Source organism: Cynara cardunculus (genome assembly GCF_001531365.2).
Source record: "Cynara cardunculus var. scolymus isolate 2C chromosome LG 8, CcrdV1, whole genome shotgun sequence".
NCBI classification, from domain to species: domain Eukaryota; kingdom Viridiplantae; phylum Streptophyta; class Magnoliopsida; order Asterales; family Asteraceae; genus Cynara; species Cynara cardunculus.
In genome coordinates, this window is record NC_037535.1 from 24,100,965 (window position 1) to 24,121,298 (window position 20,334).

General features: G+C 34.9%; 3 protein-coding genes across 4 annotated transcripts; 2 read left to right on the forward strand and 1 right to left on the reverse strand.

Annotated features, from left to right (window-relative positions):
* The first annotated feature begins 972 nt into the window (after positions 1-972).
* On the forward strand, positions 973-10,459 carry LOC112516412 (chaperone protein DnaJ). 2 transcript variants are annotated; one of them, XM_025123428.1, is made up of 11 exons: positions 973-1,449; positions 2,859-2,927; positions 4,220-4,312; positions 5,040-5,161; positions 6,270-6,465; positions 6,857-7,032; positions 7,115-7,244; positions 8,185-8,345; positions 9,633-9,715; positions 9,823-9,919; positions 10,087-10,459. In XM_025123428.1, exons 1-11 carry the CDS (start codon positions 1,135-1,137, stop codon positions 10,130-10,132), a joined length of 1,488 nt encoding a protein of 495 aa, XP_024979196.1. In that variant the 5' UTR covers positions 973-1,134; the 3' UTR covers positions 10,133-10,459. The 2 variants fall into 2 exon arrangements, with proteins under 2 accessions (XP_024979196.1, XP_024979197.1); XM_025123429.1 differs by having other exon boundaries at positions 9,636-9,715.
* A 15-nt stretch (positions 10,460-10,474) lies between these two features.
* On the reverse strand, positions 10,475-15,311 carry LOC112516413. The gene is made up of 3 exons (XM_025123430.1): positions 15,214-15,311; positions 11,165-11,433; positions 10,475-10,844 (listed from the first exon to the last, which is right to left on the reverse strand). The coding sequence occupies exons 1-3, from the start codon at positions 15,296-15,298 to the stop codon at positions 10,659-10,661; spliced, it is 540 nt and encodes a 179-aa protein (XP_024979198.1). The 5' UTR covers positions 15,299-15,311; the 3' UTR covers positions 10,475-10,658.
* On the forward strand, positions 11,979-14,202 carry LOC112516411 (putative pentatricopeptide repeat-containing protein At3g15930). The gene has a single exon (XM_025123426.1). It carries the CDS (start codon positions 12,110-12,112, stop codon positions 14,096-14,098), a length of 1,989 nt encoding a protein of 662 aa, XP_024979194.1. The 5' UTR covers positions 11,979-12,109; the 3' UTR covers positions 14,099-14,202.
* Positions 15,312-20,334: the final 5,023 nt, after the last annotated feature.

Sequence of the window (20,334 nt, forward strand, 5' to 3'; positions counted from 1 at the left end):
TCTCACGTGAACTCAACCCAATATAATGGAGAAGAGAGAAAATAATGTGTGAAATTTTGATTGAAGGAACATGAACGGAATGTAAAAGAGGTAACGGCATTTCTTTTTCCTTTTTCATCACCTTATTTCAAATTCCGAAAGCTACTAATCCCAACAAATGATATGTTACGTGGGTGTGCTCGTGTCTTGGATTAGTAATGATTCGACCATAATCGATCGTTTTGACAATTAATGATTCGAATCAAAGAATATCTGATCGTTCTAAATAATAAACATAAAAAATTATGGTCGATAAACACAAATATCATCACACATAACTTTGATACTTGTTAATATTCACCAACTGTGCCATTGCTAGTAAAGAGTCTTCATCTCTTAGAAAGCTTGTTTGATCGGTTTTTATTACAAAACAATGGATAATTATATCTTTTTAGGGGTTGTTTCATTGGTTTTTCATTAAGTTCTATACGGATAAAGTTATCTGTATGGATCAGACCGAATAATCTTTGAGTCCAATTAAACTCATTAAGGGATTGTTTGTTGATTTTCTATTAAATCTTGTATGGATAAAGTTGTCTCTTTATATTAATATGTCTTTATAAACTGAGAATGTTTTGTTCGAGACATCCTTTTTCATAGATGAAATTAACAGAACACGTGTTCTGTTGAGTGGGATGAGCATGTTGGGTAAAAGAGATCCTTTATGTTTAAAGCTCCTCGTAGAAGCTTTTTGACTAAGCTATCTACTATATCATTAAGCCACTATCAAACATTCAAGTATAACTGATAAAACAAACTATAAACCTTATTAAGCCAATTAAGCCACTAATTAAGCTACTAATAGTATATCCTAAATTACTTGCAAACAGCCACTTGGTAAATTTATATGGATTGGTGATTATTACAGAAAATTACAAGTTCATGGGAGGTTTATACTCGTTGGATGATTCCATAACCACATCTTTTGTTCTTCCTGTTAATTCCCACCGACCCTTTTCGATTTTCTGCAAAATCCCTCTGATCTTCATACAATCATCGAACCATACTTTTCTACGAATGTGGGATACGATGCAAATCGTCGAACACTTGGTCTGCTTCTTCTAAGTTGCCCACACAACCCAAAAACCCTCAACAATGGCGACATCTTTCGCTCTCATCCCTTCATCCTCTCTCAACTTCATTCGAGACTCTTCAGCATCTCCTTCATCTCCATCTTCATCTTCTTCATCTTTCTTCGGTGGTGGAACACTTTTGTTCACCCGTAGTACCAACAATAAGAGCTGCGTTTCTTTCTCGTCGTCTTCGCAATTCAACAAGAAGCTGTACGGTAAGCGGCGAGGCGGAGGAGTTTTGGTGTTCGCGGCTGCGGATTATTACTCGACTCTCGGAGTTCCAAAGTCCGCCACCGTTAAAGACATTAAAGCTGCGTATCGAAAGCTTGCTCGCCAGGTATGTTAGGGTTCTTGTTATAATTAGGGATATTGATTGCTTCCATTTGGAATAAAATTGAAATCAAGTTATAGGTTCTTAAAAGTGCCATTGAAATTGAACTTTATATACAGCAATTCAAATGGATATCAGTGTTAGATTTGTAAGTAATTCTATATAGAATTTGGTAATGGGAACACATTTTTGAACAAAATGGTTGATTACCGGCAACCGCTACCAGCTCCACATGGAGTCGCGCCCTAAGAACCACATTTGAGGAGACATTTCAGAGCTGACTCAACGGTCGACGCTAGCGGAGGGGTTCAAGCCTGGCTTATGTAGGATTCGAGCTTGAACCTCTTGTATATTTGAGCAAAGTCCTCCCCCCATCTGCCAAACGCCTGGAGGCAATGGGAACACATTTTTTGGACAAAAGATTGATTCCCGGTAGCCCCACACGGAATCGGCCCCTAGGAACCACATGTTGGGAGACATTTCGGAGCTGACTCAACGTTTGAGGCTAGCTGTGGGGTTCAAGCCCTTCTGTAGGATTCGAATTTGAATCTGTTGTGTATTTGAGCTAAGTCGCTCCACCCCTTTGCCAACCAAGCTACACGCCCAAGGGCAATGAAATTACATTTTGAAAGGAGGGAGTGATTATCCAAAAGATGGAACAATTTTGCTTTTGGTGCTATATAATTTATACTACAATGGAAAACATATTTCTTCTAGTTTTTGTTGTTGTGATGTTGGTTTTCCAATGTTAATTACCAAGAAATGGACAAAAAATCGAAGATTCTGTGTATTTATAGATCTGATTCAATGTTAATTATCAAGAAATGGACAAGTAACTCGAAGATTTTGTGCATTTATAGACCTCATCTGGTTTCAGCTACTTGAATTTTAGGATTAAGTAGCCTCTTAAGTCAAATTTTCTATTGCTAATTTGTTATTGATTACCTCGAGATTGCTCTTGAAATGAAAATGCAGTTTCGTTTCATATGTGAAACTTTCATGTCTGATTTTTTCTACGCACAAATGAGTACTGAACGTTTCACATGTGAAACAACAATGTATAAATGTTGCATTTTCACACGTGTTATTTCATATGTGAAACAATACATGAAAATTGGTTTGTAAGTTTGTACCATAATTTGTTATTGAGTACCTCATGATTTCTCTTGAAACAAAACTCGGGTTTCTTTCTATTATCTGCATTCCTTTGTAATTTTCCTTTCTATTACAGTGCACTTGTCATTCCGAAGCGGAAGAATTGTCACAGATTTTGCCTACGTGTTAACCAATTATAGTTGTATTTGTTTGTCTACTTTTGTAGCTAGGAATAGACTCGTAATTAAGAACGGAATAATGAATGCATCACCGCTACCTTTACTTCACTCCTAATATGCATATGTTTCATTTCTATTTAGTATCATCCAGATGTCAATAAACAACCAGGAGCTACCGAAAAGTTTAAGGAGATCAGTGCTGCCTATGAGGTATGTATAGGGGAGAAGCTGTTCCTTACGTTCTTGATTTTGTTGAATTTTGTATCTTTTTGTATGGCAATGAATGAATAAAGTCGTGATGTTCTTGATCTTGATCGTTCTTTTGGATATTTCGATTGTACTTATTCTTTGTTATCTCATCATGCTTCATAGGTTTCTTCGCTCACCCATATATATAATTATATATATAGGCTGTGATTTACGCAAATGTGAGAACACTTGTAAGCCCATCATTCTGTTTTAAGTCACAGTTTTAGAAGGATTGAGGTAGCAATAAAATATTAAATAAATATTTACCATTTTTTAGGAATATCAAAGACATGCATAGGTAAAATGGGAAAAACTGCAAATCACATAATGATTAGACAAAGTCCATGATTGTGGATGTGATCATCATTAGTTTTTGATTTATCACAGAATTATCATATCATCATCACAACACTATCACATAAATAAGAAGTCTTCAATTTATCAAAGCATTATCATTTTATTATCAAAGCAAAATCACATCATTATCTACAACAGATGCATCGGCATAAGAAGTCTTTGATGTTACTAGCAACATTTAAGGTATAAAGACAAATTTAAGATAACAGAAAATTGTTGATAAATACTAATTTATTTTCATTTATTCCAATTTTTATCATGGATTAATTAATTTAGAGGTCCAGAAGTGTTCTCACATTTTCATAAAACAAGGATGTTCTCGTTCGAACCCCCGCCAATATATGTATATGTGTGGGGTGGTTGCCATTTGTTTCATAGACTCTTAGTAGAAAACATGATACGGACTTTTCGAACTACTAGTGTTTGGTTCTCACTTTCTTGATGAATGATAACATGTCGGATAAATATAAACCAACGGACCCAATAAATTCACTCGAGAGTAGGGCTTGGCACGGGTGAGATGTATACAGACTTGACCTATGTCCCCAAAGAGTAGAACGGTGTTTATGTGAAGACCCTTGGCTTGTGCAAGATTGTGAGCAAACATGTAGCAGGAATAAAGATTAGCATATGGTGAACGAAGCAGAAGATACATAAGTAAGAAAAATAACTAATAGGTACACAGATAAATATGTTAGAGCCAAAGATTTGCATATTGGTTACCTATAAATAACATGGGTAGTTTAGTAATTTATCAATAGGATGACTTTATGGAAGTTGCAGTTGCTTATGCTTAAACGAGCATGATTTGCAACTATGGGAGAAAACGTTTTACTCAAATAAGAAATGTGTTGTTTAAAAATCTCTCTTTGAATGTTGAAGTATGACGTTCTCAGGTTCTATCAGATGACAAGAAACGAGCGATGTATGATCGTTACGGTGAAGATGGAGTTAAAAGCACAGTAGGGGGACAAGCTGGTGCTTATGCGGTACTACTGATAATTAGCTTACTTCCCTGTGTGTGTTTATGTATTTAATGGGTGCGTTTTGGTATGCGGGTGTAACTGGACGGGCAAGAGTGCGGAGGCAGGTGAAAGAAATGTGGAAGGTTTTAGGGTTTTAATTTAACATGGGGTAGTTTGGTAATACACCAATCTTGTCTCATCTCCCTAATTTTTTGTCCGGCTCAGCGCCTGTCTGTTAGCAGCTTAATGAGCTTAATGGGACTAGCAACTTATTTGGTCAACTATACATGACTGTTTGGTAGTGACTTAATGATATAGAAAGTGGATTATTCAGTAAGCTTCTAGGGGGACCTTTACGCAGAGAGCCAATTTTTTCCAAAGCTGCCCCTCCCAATTAAAAAACATGCTGCCTCCATCAGTGAAAAAACCCTAACCTTCCTAATCTATCCAGACAGATTAATCCACACAAACAGCTTTATCCATACAGGAAAACCAACCAAACAGCCCCTGATCAGTCGTCCTGTTCCAATCTAATGTCGCATAAGACGTGGGGCAAAAAGTTTTTGTTTTATCTACCAAACGCACCCTTAATGTAACAAGTGGAAGAAAAGTTGCATATGCTGAATGCTTGCGACTGCTATCCATGATGTTGTTAGCCACTTATTCGTGGTCCCTTGTATTTGATCCATATTCAGTATAAAAATATATCTCACCATTTAATTAGTGATGCTTTTTATTTATTTGGTAATAGACAAATCCATTTGATCTCTTTGAGACATTCTTTGGAACTAGTATGGGTGGTTTTGCTGGTGGTGACACGACTGGATTTGGAGGACGACGTGCCACTACTGTTATTAAAGGTGAAGATATACGGTGAGTTACATGATTCCTCTTTCGTATGCACTTGTGTTTAATATTAAAGAAAATGTGATGTTCAATAATGGTATTTTTTTGGAGAAATTAATTAAAATAGCCATTTTGACCACATGGTTTTACCTCTTGGCCATTTGTCTCCCAAATTTACATAAATAGCCATGGGTCCGCAATTGGTAGGTCCGTAATTTGCAGAGGGGTCAAAGTGTAAGAAAAAGATGAAGTTTCTAGACCAGGTCTGCAATTACAGGGACCGAATATGTAAATCTGGAAAAACACATCTGCAATTACGGACATATTTATGCGGATGCGGACCTAGTTCAGTAACTTCATTTTTTTTACGCTTTGATACCTTCGCCAATTGCAGACCCATGGCAATTTTCGTAATTATGGGAGAGAAATGGCTAAAAAATGAAACCCACAGGTGAAAATGGCTATTTTGATTAATTTCCCTATATTTTATATTCGATTCTAAATTGCATGTGAAAGTAAACATTGTACACCCTCTCTTTTTACAATACCATATGAGCTCAATATATTCACCACAGAGGTAAGGTTGTGGGGTTTGGAAGTGTTAGTTATGTGACGTACTTTTAGTTTCATTGGTACAAGTTTCAAATATATATATATAAATATATATACACATTATCATCTCTATATTAGCTGTCACTTGTTCTCACAGAAAATTGAGTGTAAGATTAGATGAAATTATGGATGGGACTGCTTCAAATAAGACTAAATATTGCGAGAAGGTAAGAAGGAATCGTTAATGGAAGGTTCATATGTGTAAACATTGAAAAATTCCAATTGAAGATGCATATGTGAATCCATATGGATAATTTGTAATGTCAGTTGACATATGCATCTTTAGATATAATTTTTCCCCTTTTGTTGAATGATTCACATATGAACCTTCCTTTCTTCCTTTCCGACGATATTAAGCCTTCTTATTTGAACCTCCTAGTATGGATCATTATTCATTTGGTGTGGCCTCTAAATGTTGTACGTTCATAGTAGTGGTTATTAGATTTAAGGATTCTTGTATCTGCGAGTTGAGAAATCAACTTCTATAAATGCTAAAAGAAGGGATTTGATGTATTCCATCCAGATACGACATGAGATTAGAGTTTTCAGCGGCCATATTTGGAACGGAAAAGGAATTTGAACTATCTCATCTTGAAACATGTGATGTATGCGCCGGAACTGGGGCAAAGATAGGATCTAAGATGAGAATATGCTCCACTTGCGGTGGCAGAGGTCAAGTCATGAGAACAGAGCAAACGCCTTTCGGTATGTTTTCACAGGTAATTCATCATTAACGATTCCTTGTGTAGGGGTTTTTCTAATAAGGTGCAGGTTCCATTAGAAACCTAAAATTGAACCCGGGAACCGCCCACACCTTGGCACGTGACATATTCATTAGGAATATGGCGTGTTATTCATCATTAATGTTGTAACATATTCATTGTGAATGTGTGATTCATGATGAATCATGATTTTCTGATTCATCATGAATAACACGTCCATATTCATCATGAATGTGTGATTCATGATGAATATTCATCCTGAAGAAGGACACATGGCATGCTGTGGGCGATTTCCGGGTTCCTAATCAGTTTTGGGTTCCTAACGGAACTTTCCCCCTTTCTAAACAAAATCATATGGAAATTATCATTATCTTTTTTTCTCACATAGGTTTCTGTATGCCCAAATTGTAACGGGAATGGTGAAATGATATCCGAGTATTGCCGAAAGTGCTCAGGCGAAGGGCGTATACGTGTGAAAAAAGATATAAAAGTCAAGATTCCTCCTGGAGTGAGCAAAGGAAGTATCCTAAGAGTTGCTGGAGAAGGTGATGCTGGTCCAAAAGGGTATATATGTCAATCCTTGTTTAACTCGACTTTTTGATGTTGGTATTTATTCTGTTAAGTGGTTCTTTTGGTTTTTGAGCAGAGGTCCTGCTGGGGATCTGTATGTGTATCTTGATGTTGAAGAAATCCCAGAGATTCAAAGAGATGGAATCAATTTGATTTCATCCATCTCCATTTCTTATCTTGATGCTATATTGGGGACTGTTGCCAAGGTATGTATCAAACCTTTTTCCTATTAAGACAAGCCAGCGGATGGTTGATAAGCCAGCTGAAAAACTAGTAACGGTTGGCAAAAACTAGCTGATAAGCTAGTAATGTTTGCCAAAAACTAGTTGATTAAATGCATTGTTTAAATCATTTATCGGATTTTTTTTTTTTGTAAAAGAGATAATATGATTTTAATCTTTAACTTACATAAATATTTTTATTTGGTTTTTTTGGACTAAATCTATTAAATACCAATTAACAATAACAAGATAAAAAATAAGTAATAATAATTAATATGACTAAATATATAATAAAGATTAATAAAATAATATGCCTAATAATATTTAATAATTAGATATTTATATAAATTAATAAACACAATATGACTTACTATAATTAATATCTAATATTTATAAATTAATAATTAAATACTAATTGATAAGATAAACTAATACTAAAATAAAAAAATTATCTAATTAATATAAGGTAAAATATTAAGGGTATAATTGGAGTAGCGGTTCTATAGCTAGCTTATCAACTAGTTTTTTTTTTCTTGTTTTTGTTAACCATTGGTGTATGGTCTAGTTTGTGCTAATCCTTGGAGAACAGCCACTGGTGTGACCTCTAAGGAGAATCTCAACCACAAAGGTGGTGCCTGATTGGTTTGAGCTTGGGCTCTAAAGGTCAAAAGTGTCTGGAGGTCCCAGTTCAAATCCAAGGAGGAATAAAAATCCTTTTGTGGCCATGGAGGTTCAAATGCAATGACTCGGGGCTACCCGCAAAGTTGGTGGGGCCGCCCTAGGATTAGTCGGCTCGCATAGCGGGTTGGATATCCAGCCATATGGTTCTATCAACAAGTTTATGCTCATCCAAATGCAATAAGCTTATTGTTGCGAATGCATTTATGATAGTTTTAGTTACATATTTGGTTTTATTAAACTTCAGGTGAAGACAGTAGAAGGGATGAGTGAGCTTCAGATCCCTGCAGGTACTCAGCCTGGTGATACTCTTGTTTTGGCAAGGAAAGGTGCTCCAAAATTGAATAGACCTTCTATCCGTGGCGATCATTTATTCACCATTAAAGTTGCTATACCGAAACGAATCAGGTACAGTCCCCTTTTTTTTTACAATTCGTGCAACCCAGTTTTCATGTCTTGTTTCACATGTACGACTTCTTTTTTCACACACAAAACAGTGTACAAACGCTTCGTTTTTATCATCACGTGTTAGTTTCATATGTGAAACAACACATGAAAACTGGTTCATAAGTTTGTATGAACCAGAAAGATACTCGTGCAATGTAGCGAGATACATCTTGATTTTAATATTTCAATTTTTTTTATCTCAGTCGATGTTATAGTATGGTCTTATGTGATTTTGAAAAAAACGATGATGTTTTTATTTTTAAATAAAATATAAGCTTGAAGATATTATAAAAAATTGACAAAAATATATCAGTATTAGTATCAATTAACTATTTAAAATTCCTATTTTTTGTGTAATTTTTTATTATTATTTTGTTAGAACTCGATAATTATTCTAATTATATTTTAGATTTTTTAGATTTTAAAACGAGATGTTTATCCTCTATTTAATTATGTTTATCCGTAGTTAGTTACACGAATTCAAACATGGAGCTTTAATAAGTTGTATTTATGCATAATTTACTTGTAGTCTTGAATTTTAAGTAATATGCATTAATATACAATATTTCATGCATAAAAAATGGTTTTTAAGAGTTTTTGTCAAATGCTTTATAATATAGTATAGATAATTGGATTTGTAAATGCTTATGCTTCTTTCTGCTATTCATAATGTCTGTTTGTATCACCTATTAATTAGGAATTTTGATTCTAAAAAGTAGCATTTATCGTCATGCTATAGCGCCTAGGTTTTTTTTCAAAGGAGGGTTTTTTGTACTTTGTAGGAAAATTGACCAAAATAGCTAATCTCCCCGACCAACGTCACTTTTTAGCCAGTTTTTCAATAGAGCCAGAGCATAGTCTTACGTATTTGCGTAAACTCGATTTTCAGATTAAAAAAAAAAGAAAAAATATTTTTTTTATGTAATGATTCAGATTTTTGCATAAGGATTCAAATTTCTACGTAGAATCCTTACACATATGCATAAGGAGATTTCTGGAAGAAAAAAAATCCTACGCATATGCATAAGGAATTATTTCCCAGAAAAAATCAATCTTTATGCAAATGCATAAAGCATCTGCATAAAGACCGACTATTTTAGGAAGAGGCTCTGGAATTTTTTTGATGTGTAAAACATAGATATAGTGCAATCTAGAATGGTGATGCATGATGAGTTACTTGATTGAACCCATTGATATTGAATCATTGCTTTCTAATCATTTTTTATATGCTACAAATATTGGTTGTAGCAGTGGCCAAGAACGCGAGCTCCTCGAACAACTTGCTTCTCTCAATAGCAACCCTCGATCTCGCCCTAAACCTCCGCAACCCGGTAACATCACCAAACTCCCCCAAAACTTCTCTGTTATTTGGATTTCAAAGAGAGGTTGCTTTAATCAATCTGTTCTAAAATATATCGATGTTTCAATTTCTCGATAGCTAAAATCACAGAAACTCAAGCGGATCCTGTTACCAAGGAAAGTGAAGGTTCGGACGACCAAGATGACCCATTGAAGAAACTAACAGATTTTGCCGGGTATTCTTCTTTTCATCTTTAGAGCATCTCCAACGGTTATGCTCTAATTTTGCTAAAATAGAGTATTAAAAACCAAAATCTCTATAAAAAAATTACATCAAACTCCAGTAGGTATGCTATAAAAAATCTTTTTTCCCGGCGGTTGATATGCTCCGATTGTTTTGCAGGTCCGTTGTAAAAGGAGTAACAAATTGGTTCAAGGACAACTTCTAGATCACAATATATATACTCTCGTATCTTTCCGTCTAACGTAGCAGCGGGCAAAGATTTTCTGCCCCTCCGAAAAGATTGTTCTCCCCAGATGCTGTCCAAGAAATTGAAACAACTCCAATTCTTTACAAGTTGATTAAATTGCTCTCTCCAGCAGTTTTGGTGGAAACTTAGATTCATCGTATATTTAAAACACTTGTATTACATGTAAGAATTTTGCATCGATGATAGCTTCGATTATTGGTCAAAAACAGATCTGGTGATTTACCTGAATGGCCATTTGATGAATTTGGTTTGAAACTTGAATGTTATTGAAATTGAAATTGGAACTGAAACGATTTGTCATTTGGAAGAACAAATCTGTGTTATTGCTCAACACGACTTACTTTGATCAAAATCAAAAGAGATGGTAAGAATTTTGCACCAGTGATTACAGGTCAAATGAGATCTGGTGATTTACCTGAATGGCCATTTGATGAATTTGCTTTGGAACTTGGATGTTATTGAAATTGAAATTGACAAATCTGTGTTATTGCTCGACACGACTTTCTTTGATCAAAATCAAAAGAGATACTAAAACAGGAGTAGAGATCATAATCAGAGCTTGTGTGATGTTTGGCTGTGTTATCTCCGGTACAAGGATGCTGCCGTATTTTATTGCAGCTGCGGCCATGAACGATCCAGCTCCGAGCTTTAACAAGAACTTCAGATCTACCTGTTCGTCAACAAATTTAAGATCAGGAGACGGTGTTTGAACTGAAAAACGAAAATTATCATCCAAATTCCAAATTGGAAACGAAAACGAACACAGTAGGATTTGGTTGATTCTATGAGATACGAGCCATCTTCCATTATCCTTTGTGTATGAATGAAATAACACATTAAAACGAGAAATCAAACAGTTGTCGTGAATTCCAGCAACAGAAAACAGATTTTGGAGATATCGCGAGACGATTGTTTGTGATTCTGTTTGTGAGTAGAAGTTTTGATGCAGTGAAGACAGACTTCACGATTAAGGTTCGATTAAACCCTAACCTGAGACGTGAACGGAAGATCAGGACCATCTGGACCTGAATTTGCTTCTTCGCTTGAGGATTTGGAAGCGGCAATGATAAAGCGTCTTCCACCGGAGGAAGGCGACAACGCCGTCATGACCGGAAGCTCGAAGGCGAAGGACTTCCTTCTCATATGTATTGCATTATCCACAACGTTCGCCTGTATCCGGTGAGGTCGGATCGCTGCCGCTACCGTCATGGCGTATGAGACGTTTATCTCTTGCTTTCTTTTGCCGCTCGTTTCGTTATCTAGTAAAGGGGGATGTGTTTTTGGTTGGCATAAAATACCCCCAAAAAAAAAGCATAATAAACCAAGCTAAAATAAAATTGGTATAAAGAATTGGGATACCAGCCTATTTTTATGAATGTCGTGAGACCATTTTTTTATACTTGAAACTTCATAGCAAAATGTTGTGATACTGTGAAGGTTCGGTTTTTTTTACTTTCACTGCGTTTTTATTGTGAAGTTTGAAGTGTAAAAAAGTTGTCTCACGAAAACAATTTAGTTTCACGTGAATCCAACCTGCAAGTATTTGTATGGATATGTATGTAATTAATACATGAAATGTAATTTGTACATGTAATACGGTCTTAAATGTTTCGCTTATATAACAATATTATATAAGCACCGTATCTCTTGTATTTGGTTTGTAACTTTATAACATATTCGATATATTTATTAAAAAAACATATTTGTCCATTTCATTCCATTTACCCGGTAAGATTATTAATAGCACATGAGAAAACAAAAAAGAAAAGAAAAAACAAGAAGAAGTTTCACACGAACACACCCTGGCCATCAACCGAATCCTTGGTTGGTTTTGTGTTCAAATCAGTGATAAGAAAGTGGCGGAGTCATCGGAAGGCAGACAACTACGACGGAATTGTGGTGGCGGTGGTGGTGTCAGCCTCCTCCGGCCGTCGCATGATTCCCATCACTTGCCACCTTTACTCACCCTCTACATTTCCACCCCATCTTGAAACAAAAAACTGGTATCTTGGCACCATGTTAGCATCAGTCTTGAAAACAACCACTTTGATTTGCAAATCGATGGACCAACTCAAGCAAATTCACTTGCAAACCATCGTAAAAGGTGTAAACCTTGATCCTTATGTATGCTTCAAAATTATTGCCTCCTTTTGTGGTGGTCGAGATCGGGGCAGTGTCGATTACGCACGCCAAGTGTTCGACAAAATTCCTGAACCAAAAGTTTTCCTTTGGAATATGATGATCAAGGGCTACTCGAGCACGAGCTCTACCGGAAATGCCATTGCTTTGTACATAGAAATGTTGAGGAGGAATGTGAAGCCTGATAACTACACGTTTCCGTTTCTGCTAAAGGGGTTTACGCGATCGGTGGGTTTGGAAATCGGGAAGGGGATCCATTGTCATGTGTGTAAGTCTGGGTTCGGGTTCGGTTCTAATGCGGCTGTCGACACGTCGTTGATACACATGTACTCGTTATGTGGGAATGTCGATGATGCTAGACAGGTTTTCGATACAAGTTCGAAAAGTGATGTCATCGCTTGGAATATTATGATTGCGGGATATAATAGAAGCAAACTCTTCGATGAATCGAGAAGGGTTTTTCGTGAAATGGAGGCGAGACGAGTTGTACCGACTTCCGTCACTCTTGTTTCGATGCTATCGGCTTGCTCAAAGTTAAAGGACAGTGATGGTTGCAAGCATGTCCATAGGTACGTCAAGGACGGGAGGGTCGAGACGAATGTGGTGTTGAATAATGCTTTAATCGATACGTATGCAGCCTGTGGGGAAATGGATGCTGCATTGGTGGTTTTCGATAAGATGAAAACAAGGGATGTTATTTCTTGGACTGTGGTTTTATCTGGATTTTTGAATGCCGGAAAACTCGACGTAGCTCGTGAGTTTTTCGACCAGATGCCGGAGAGGGATTCGGTTTCGTGGACAGCGATGATTGATGGGTACGTAAGGCAAAATCGGTTCAAGGAAGGTTTGATGCTTTTCAAGAATATGCAGGATGCGAAAGTCGAACCCGATGAGTTCACGATCGTTAGCGTTCTGACCGCGTGTGCTAACACGAACGCCCTCGACCTAGGGGAGTGGATTAACGTTAGCATCGACAAGAACGAAGACAAGATCAAGAACGATGTTTTTGTCAGAAATGCTCTTATAGATATGTATTTCAAATGTGGAGAAGTACGTAAAGCAGTGGATGTGTTCGAGAAAATGCCCGTAAGAGATAAGTTCAGTTGGACTTGTGTAATTAACGGTTACGCTATCAATGGATTCGGAAACGAAGCTATCGATATGTTCAATAAGATGATGAACGCATCGATAAAACCAGATGAGATTTGTTACCTTGGTGTTCTCTGTGCTTGTACCCACACCGGTATGGTGGAAGAAGGCCGAAAGTTCTTTGCTAGCATGACCATCGACCATGGGCTCGAGCCAGAGGTTGAACACTATGGGTGCATGGTTGATCTTCTGGGTCGAGCCGGATTGTTGGCCGAAGCTTATAACACCATAATCACGATGCCGATGGCGCCAAATTCAGTCGTTTGGCGTGCTCTTCTCGGTGGCTGCGGAATCCATAAAGACGTTTTTTTGGCTGAAATAGCAGCCAAGAAACTTATTGAATTAGATCCCGAAAATGGTGGAGGGTATGCATTATTATGCAACATATATGCAGGTTCCAACAGATGGGAAGATTTACGGGAAGTAAGAACGATGATGATGAATAGAGGAGTAACGAAAACCCTAGGTTGTAGTTCGATAGAGATTTATGGAACTATTCATGAATTTGTGGCACAGGATAGATCACATTTTCTATGGATGGAGATATACTCGATGGTGGAGATGACGATGGAAGTTTTGAGAGTTTCTGGGTATACGCCTCAGACGAACGAAACGTTTCTTGACATGGTAGAGTAGGGAATATGGATATAATGTCGATAAAGAAGCTGTTGTAGTGTAATTAACTAGAATATGGTTTTCATAGGACACCAAAGATGTGTGAATGTTTTAATAAACTGCTTTATATTACTTAAGTTTATACAACCAAACAAATCCGCTAGAAGACGTTGCGCAATTTCCCCTAAAAGTTTACTGAATAAATAGTCATTTTTTATATCATTAAGCAACTACCAAACAGTTTTGTATATCTGACCAAATAAATTGTGAGTCCCATTAAGCTTGTTAAGCTGCTAACAGACAAACAAGCCTGAAGTCTTGGATGAGGAACCCAAGGATGAAGGTTTGGGATAAATATCACCTATGAATATAGTTGTGCAAGGATGTACATCATAAAGTAACAATGCTACTCTCATGCTGTCAATCGTAAGGGCAAAAAAGACAAAACGGCCATCGACCTCCCAATCCCAAGTACCCTAAGACATCTTTGTTCAACATTTTTCTCAAATTTACACACAATATTATTGTAAGATCCCACATCAGTTGGGAGGGAACAAAGGAACTGGATGCCTCCTCTATCAGATGCGTTTTAAAATCGTAAGTCCACGTGTTTGGACAAAGCAAACAATATCTGGTACTGTTGGCGTGTTACAATTGTCCTTCTCCTTCCTGTTTCTTTTTTCTATAGGGAAGGCATGTTGATTTCCGTTTTTACTTTGTTAGATTGTTATCTATCTGTGGAGTATTACATTATATACGAACGTATCTGTGTACTTCTTCCGTTTCAAAACAGTTCGATTTAGCATTACATTATATACGAACGTATTTGTGTTCTTCTTATCTTACTCCTTTTCTTAATGTTGCTAATCCCACCTCCACAATCAGAATCGCTTCACAGAATTGCAAATATTGAGTATATAACCAATTGTTGTCGTTCCATACTAAACCAGACTGTTTTCAAACAGAAGGTTCGTATGTAATACAATACTCCATGGATAAATAACAATCGAACAAAGCAAAAACCTAAATGGAGAAGTAATTGAAACTGAAACGCATACGCATACTGTAGCTACAATTAAGTGAAGTATGTATAAACTCGAAGACAAGCGTAGAAACGAAGGATTTCATATACGCACCTGAATTCCAGCTGGATTGACTAGGAGCCGATCTTCTGCGAAAAATTTCAGGTGAAATTGAGGGAAATTTGTTGGAAGTGTTCATGGATCATACAAAGATGAGTAGTCCTTTTAGAACATTGCGAATTGGTTCTTTACCGGCCCAAATTGGGATTTGAATTGGCGGAAGGATTTGTAATATTTGGTAGTTTATTTTATTTTTTTTTATATTTATTTATGAAAATAAATTATATTTTATTGTAAAAATCATTAAATCATATTTTTATTAAATGGTTGTTTGTTTACCTCTTAATAGTTTCATTAAGAGGCAGGTTCTGTATCGTTAAAAGATGAATCTTATTTGTTAAAAAAAATATGTCTCTTAATGGTTTTAAAACCTTCTGAATGATTTTGTATCGTGTGTCTTTCTTAATCATTTAGCACCCTAATTTCATTATAAACAACTACCAAACAATTATATTTCAATTTTCACTATATCATGAGCGTTTCTTAAATATTCTGACCATTCATTATGCATCAAACAATTCAGCAACTGTCAAACAGTCCATAATTGATTGTTTTTATTATTTTCTAGAATATTATTACTTGTGGGATTTCAAAATTCTTTAAACATGGGATTGGAATGAAATTCAATTTCAAATCCCTTCAAATCCAATTCAATCCTACAAATCAGACGAGGCCTTAAAATAGTTTCATATCGCAATTATGGATGTCATTTTGGTAATATTTGATAAAAACGGATTCTTTTTTAAAAGAATAAATTATGGATTTGGTTCGATGAAACTGATTCAATGTGGTTCGGGAATAGAAACGGTTTTTGGGCTCAAGTTTTTCATTTTGTTTTGGAATTGGTCTGCTGTGATAATAATGTGATAATGTTTTGATAAATCAAAAACTTCTTAGGATATGATTTTGTATTGATAATCAAAACCCAGTGATGATCACCTTCACAATCATCGGCTTTGTCTATTCATTATGTGATTTGCTGTTTTCTCCATTTTATCCCTACATGTTTTCGATATTCCCCAAAACAGTAAATATTTATTTAATATTTTACTATCTTTTAAATCCTTATAAAACTGTGACTTAAAACAGAATGACAAGCTTAAATATTCTCATATTTGTGTAAACTACAAATGTTTTTGTTCATACATTTCCTCATGCACACACACACACACACACATATATATATATTTATATATATATATAGAGAGAGAGAGAGAGGGGGGGGGGGAGGTTTACTTTACAAACCATATTATTTGTACAAATTGTACAAACCTCATTCAATTAATCATAATTTTTTTCAATTTTTCAATTTTTCAATTTTTTTATTATTATGAGAGGTTGATTAATCATTTTTATTGTGAAGGGTATTAATCATAGATATTATCATCTTCATTATATTCATTTTAAAGAAATACATGAAACAATTTCATTAAAATTTCATAAGTATTATATGAAACAATTTCATAATCATATATAAAACAACTTCATCTACAAAGTATTGTATGAAACAATTTCATAATGTTAAACAATTTCATGATACAAAATCATTAAATTAAACAATAAAATCGACGGATAACGGTGGTTTGCATGGTTTGTACAAATATGAGTGGTTTACATTTGATCGCTCATCTACATATATAACATGTATATATAGAGTTGAGTTCACGTGAGACCACCTTGTTTTCGTGAGACCCATGAGACCATTTTTTTACACTTGAAACTTCACAGCAAAACGTCATGAATGTTAAAAAAAAAGGCGAACCTTCACAGGAAAAACACTGTGAAGGTTATTTTCATAGCGTTTTGCTATAAAGTCTCAAGTGTAACAAAGTGGTCTCAAGAGTCTCACGAAAACAAACTAATCTCACATAATTCCAAGTCTATATATATATATATATATATATATGTTGTGTATGTATAGGTCAAAAGAATCCTATCAGTTAATTAGATTAATACAGTTAACACTAACAAATTAGTTAACAAAAGAAGATATCAACCACCCATAATTCCTCCCATCGACACGTTTTTCCGAATAAAGAAAAGATAGAAAACAAAAAGCTTTTCCACAAGAAAAAAGGAAATTGGGATGTTGAATTTAAAGTGTGGAAGCAAAACCATTACAATATCAAAAGTGACATCAATACATCATCTTTTCTTAATGGGGCTTTTTTTGATGTTTTTTATACGTGCATGCAATTAATTCATATCAAGGGGTTTGTCTCCTGTATTTATAGGTTTTTATGATTTCGACTTCTCTTTTTCATGTATTTATTCATAACTATAAATAGAAAGTAGGCTACGATATAGAGCAACGGGTCTAGTGAACGGGTTTTAGTTACGACACGATTCCAGGGCTCGGTTTGTTCGGTGTATAAACAGGGACCCTATAAGAAACGTTTTAAGAAGAAAACAGATGTTTTATTTGTTTAAAAGTATGAAATGATTTAATTGGTAAAAATATCTGATTTACTAATTATGTATTAAATGTGTAAAACACTTTTTAGTGAAAGGTTTTGGGCGTGTAGTTTAGTTGGTAAAGAGGCGGAGACTCTTGTTCAAATACATAGCGGGTTCGAGTTTGAATCGTACTGGTAATGTGCTTGAACCTCTTGTTGGCATCATTTGTTGAGTCAGCTCTGAAATGTCTTCTCACATGTGGGTTTCATGTGAAACCGATAGGAGTTGCCAGAATTCAACCTTTTTGCTCAAATAACAGCAAAATAAAAGGCTTATTGGTTAGACTTATCGTTAGTAATTCCAGATAACAATGATTGTGTTTGCAACGGGTGGCAAATTTTACGGGTTGGATAACGGTTGTGTATTTGAAGAAAATTGAGATTATTATCTAGTTAATATCGTGATGCTTTGACAGATTTGGGTTAAAATATAACTTAAGGAAATCGAACTCTCACGCGATCTCAGCTTTTATCCAAAATATAACTTACGGTTTTATGTGGTTTTGAGAAAACAATAATATTTTTATTTTTGAATAAAATATAAATATGAAGATATCATAAACAATTGAAAAGAGAATATTAATATTAGTACGAAACTAACTATTAATTTTTTTTTTGCGTATTTCTTTAGTTCATTTTTCTTTGGTTTAATAATATATTTTTTTATAAATATAATAATAAAAATATTTTGTTAGAACTCAATAATTATCCTAATTTAATGTTTTTATATATAAAATAAGATATTTATACTTTATTTGATTATGTTTATCTGCAGTTAGTTACACGAATTCAAACATGAAGCTTTAATAAGTTGTACCTATGCACAGTTTACTTGTAATCTTGAATTTTAATTAATATGCATCTATAAACAATATTTTATGCATAAAAAATGATTTTTAAAAGTTTTTGTCAAATGTTTTATAATACAATATAGATAATTTGGGTAACTTTTAAGTCATTAGATTCAATGAGTTTCCTTTTAACTATATATCAAAATTTAAGGGGGTGTTTGATTCGCAGAATGATTTCTGAAGAAATGGAATCTATCAAAAGAATTGGTCAGCTATTGCGTTAACCGTGTTTTAAAAAGGTAGATGTCTCATATATTGAAAAGAAGACGACAAATGTATTATCTCATGAAAAAGCTTGGATTTAATAAAGCAAAAGATGATCATAATACATCATTGATTTTGACATTAAATTTGTCCTAAAAATTGCAACTTAACCAAAAGGGCAGTGTCTGATTGGTTTGAGCTTGAGCTTGAGCTTGAGCTCCAAAGGTCAAAAGTGCATGGAGGTTTTAGGTGCAGTGCAAATCCAACAAGAAATAAAAATTCTTTTATGGTCACAGAGGTTTAAATCTGGCAACTCCGAACTACTCGTAAAGCAGGTGGTCGCCTTGGGATTAGTCGGCTCGCATAACGAGTTGGATAATGCGTAAATTAGTTTGACTTTTTTTCGAACTTGAATAGAACTGATTTGCTCTAAAATCAAACTAAATCGACTCGCTTAACTTAATTAACTCTGCAGTATCATATTTAATCATCATGAGCCTCAACTGCTCCAAACCCTAACCAGAAAATCGTGGAACTCCCTTTAAACCTCTTAATAGATTGTAACGAAATGTCAGTTTGATCATGCAATTAACTCATGGCTTATTTCGTTCTACGTGTAATGCATGTATTAGTTACATATATTTTGAATGACAGTTGTATTTAGAAAGCTGGATTTAATAATGCAAAACATGATCATAATACATCATTGATTTTGACATTAAGTTTTTGTCCTTGTGGAAGTCGATAACGCGTAATTTGACTATTTTTCTTAAACCTGAACAGAACTGTTTTGCTCTGAAATCAAACCAAACCGATTCATTTAACCCAACTCCATGGTAACTAATTCAATCATCATGACCCTCGACCGCTCTACACCCAGACGAAAAACGGTCCAATATATAAAAACGCCTTCTAACCTATTTAACAAATTGTAATCATGGCTTATTTTTCTTTATGTATGAAAAGTTTGTATTTTTTTTTTGAAGTATATAATATTTGTATACGGTAAATGCAACAAATAAACTCATACACTCTTCTCACATTTATTGATGTTTGAACCTCTGACCTCCTAGGAGGCTAAAGACTACGATACCACTAGACAAAAGAGCCTTTAGTATGAAAAGTTTGTATTGATTATAGGTATTTTCAATATAGTATATTATGAGTTTGAGATTATATACGTTGTAATTAATTTGTTTTTATTTATTTATTAATTAAAATAAAAATACGAACAAAAGGTAGGCATCAAGTATCTGTCGTTTTGAAGGTGGTTGGGAGCACATGCATGGTTTTGGATTATTAATATCGTATTTCCTTTTTTTTTTAAGTATTTTATGGATGTTTGTGTTTTATCGGATAAAATCTTAGCAACAGATATATAGAGGTAGGTTTGATCAATTTCTTAATCACATGTGATTTTACTCTAAAATCACATATGATGTGAGTATTCTAGTGTTTTTTTACTTTGGCCTTGTTCTCATTTGAACTCCATATATATAGAGACGAAGGATCGTGTGTAAGAATAAGAGTTAAAGTGTGAAACATAAGAAGAGATTTGAATCTTTGATCACTTTTAATCTCATCCCCATCTCATGAATTGTGCT

Bases quoted from the DNA above. Each gene is read 5' to 3' on its own strand.
- LOC112516412 (XM_025123428.1), top strand. From the start codon at position 1,135: ATGGCGACATCTTTCGCTCTCATCCCTTCATCCTCTCTCAACTTCATT. The intron at 1,450-2,858 runs GTATGTTAGGGT...ATTTCTATTTAG, and splicing joins ATCGAAAGCTTGCTCGCCAG to TATCATCCAGATGTCAATAA. The intron at 2,928-4,219 runs GTATGTATAGGG...TGACGTTCTCAG, and splicing joins AGATCAGTGCTGCCTATGAG to GTTCTATCAGATGACAAGAA.
- LOC112516411 (XM_025123426.1), top strand. From the start codon at position 12,110: ATGATTCCCATCACTTGCCACCTTTACTCACCCTCTACATTTCCACCC.
- LOC112516413 (XM_025123430.1), bottom strand. From the start codon at position 15,298: ATGAACACTTCCAACAAATTTCCCTCAATTTCACCTGAAATTTTTCGC. The intron at 11,434-15,213 runs GTGCGTATATGA...CCCCTTTACTAG, and splicing joins TCAATCCAGCTGGAATTCAG to ATAACGAAACGAGCGGCAAA. The intron at 10,845-11,164 runs GTTAGGGTTTAA...GTTGACGAACAG, and splicing joins ATCTTCCGTTCACGTCTCAG to GTAGATCTGAAGTTCTTGTT.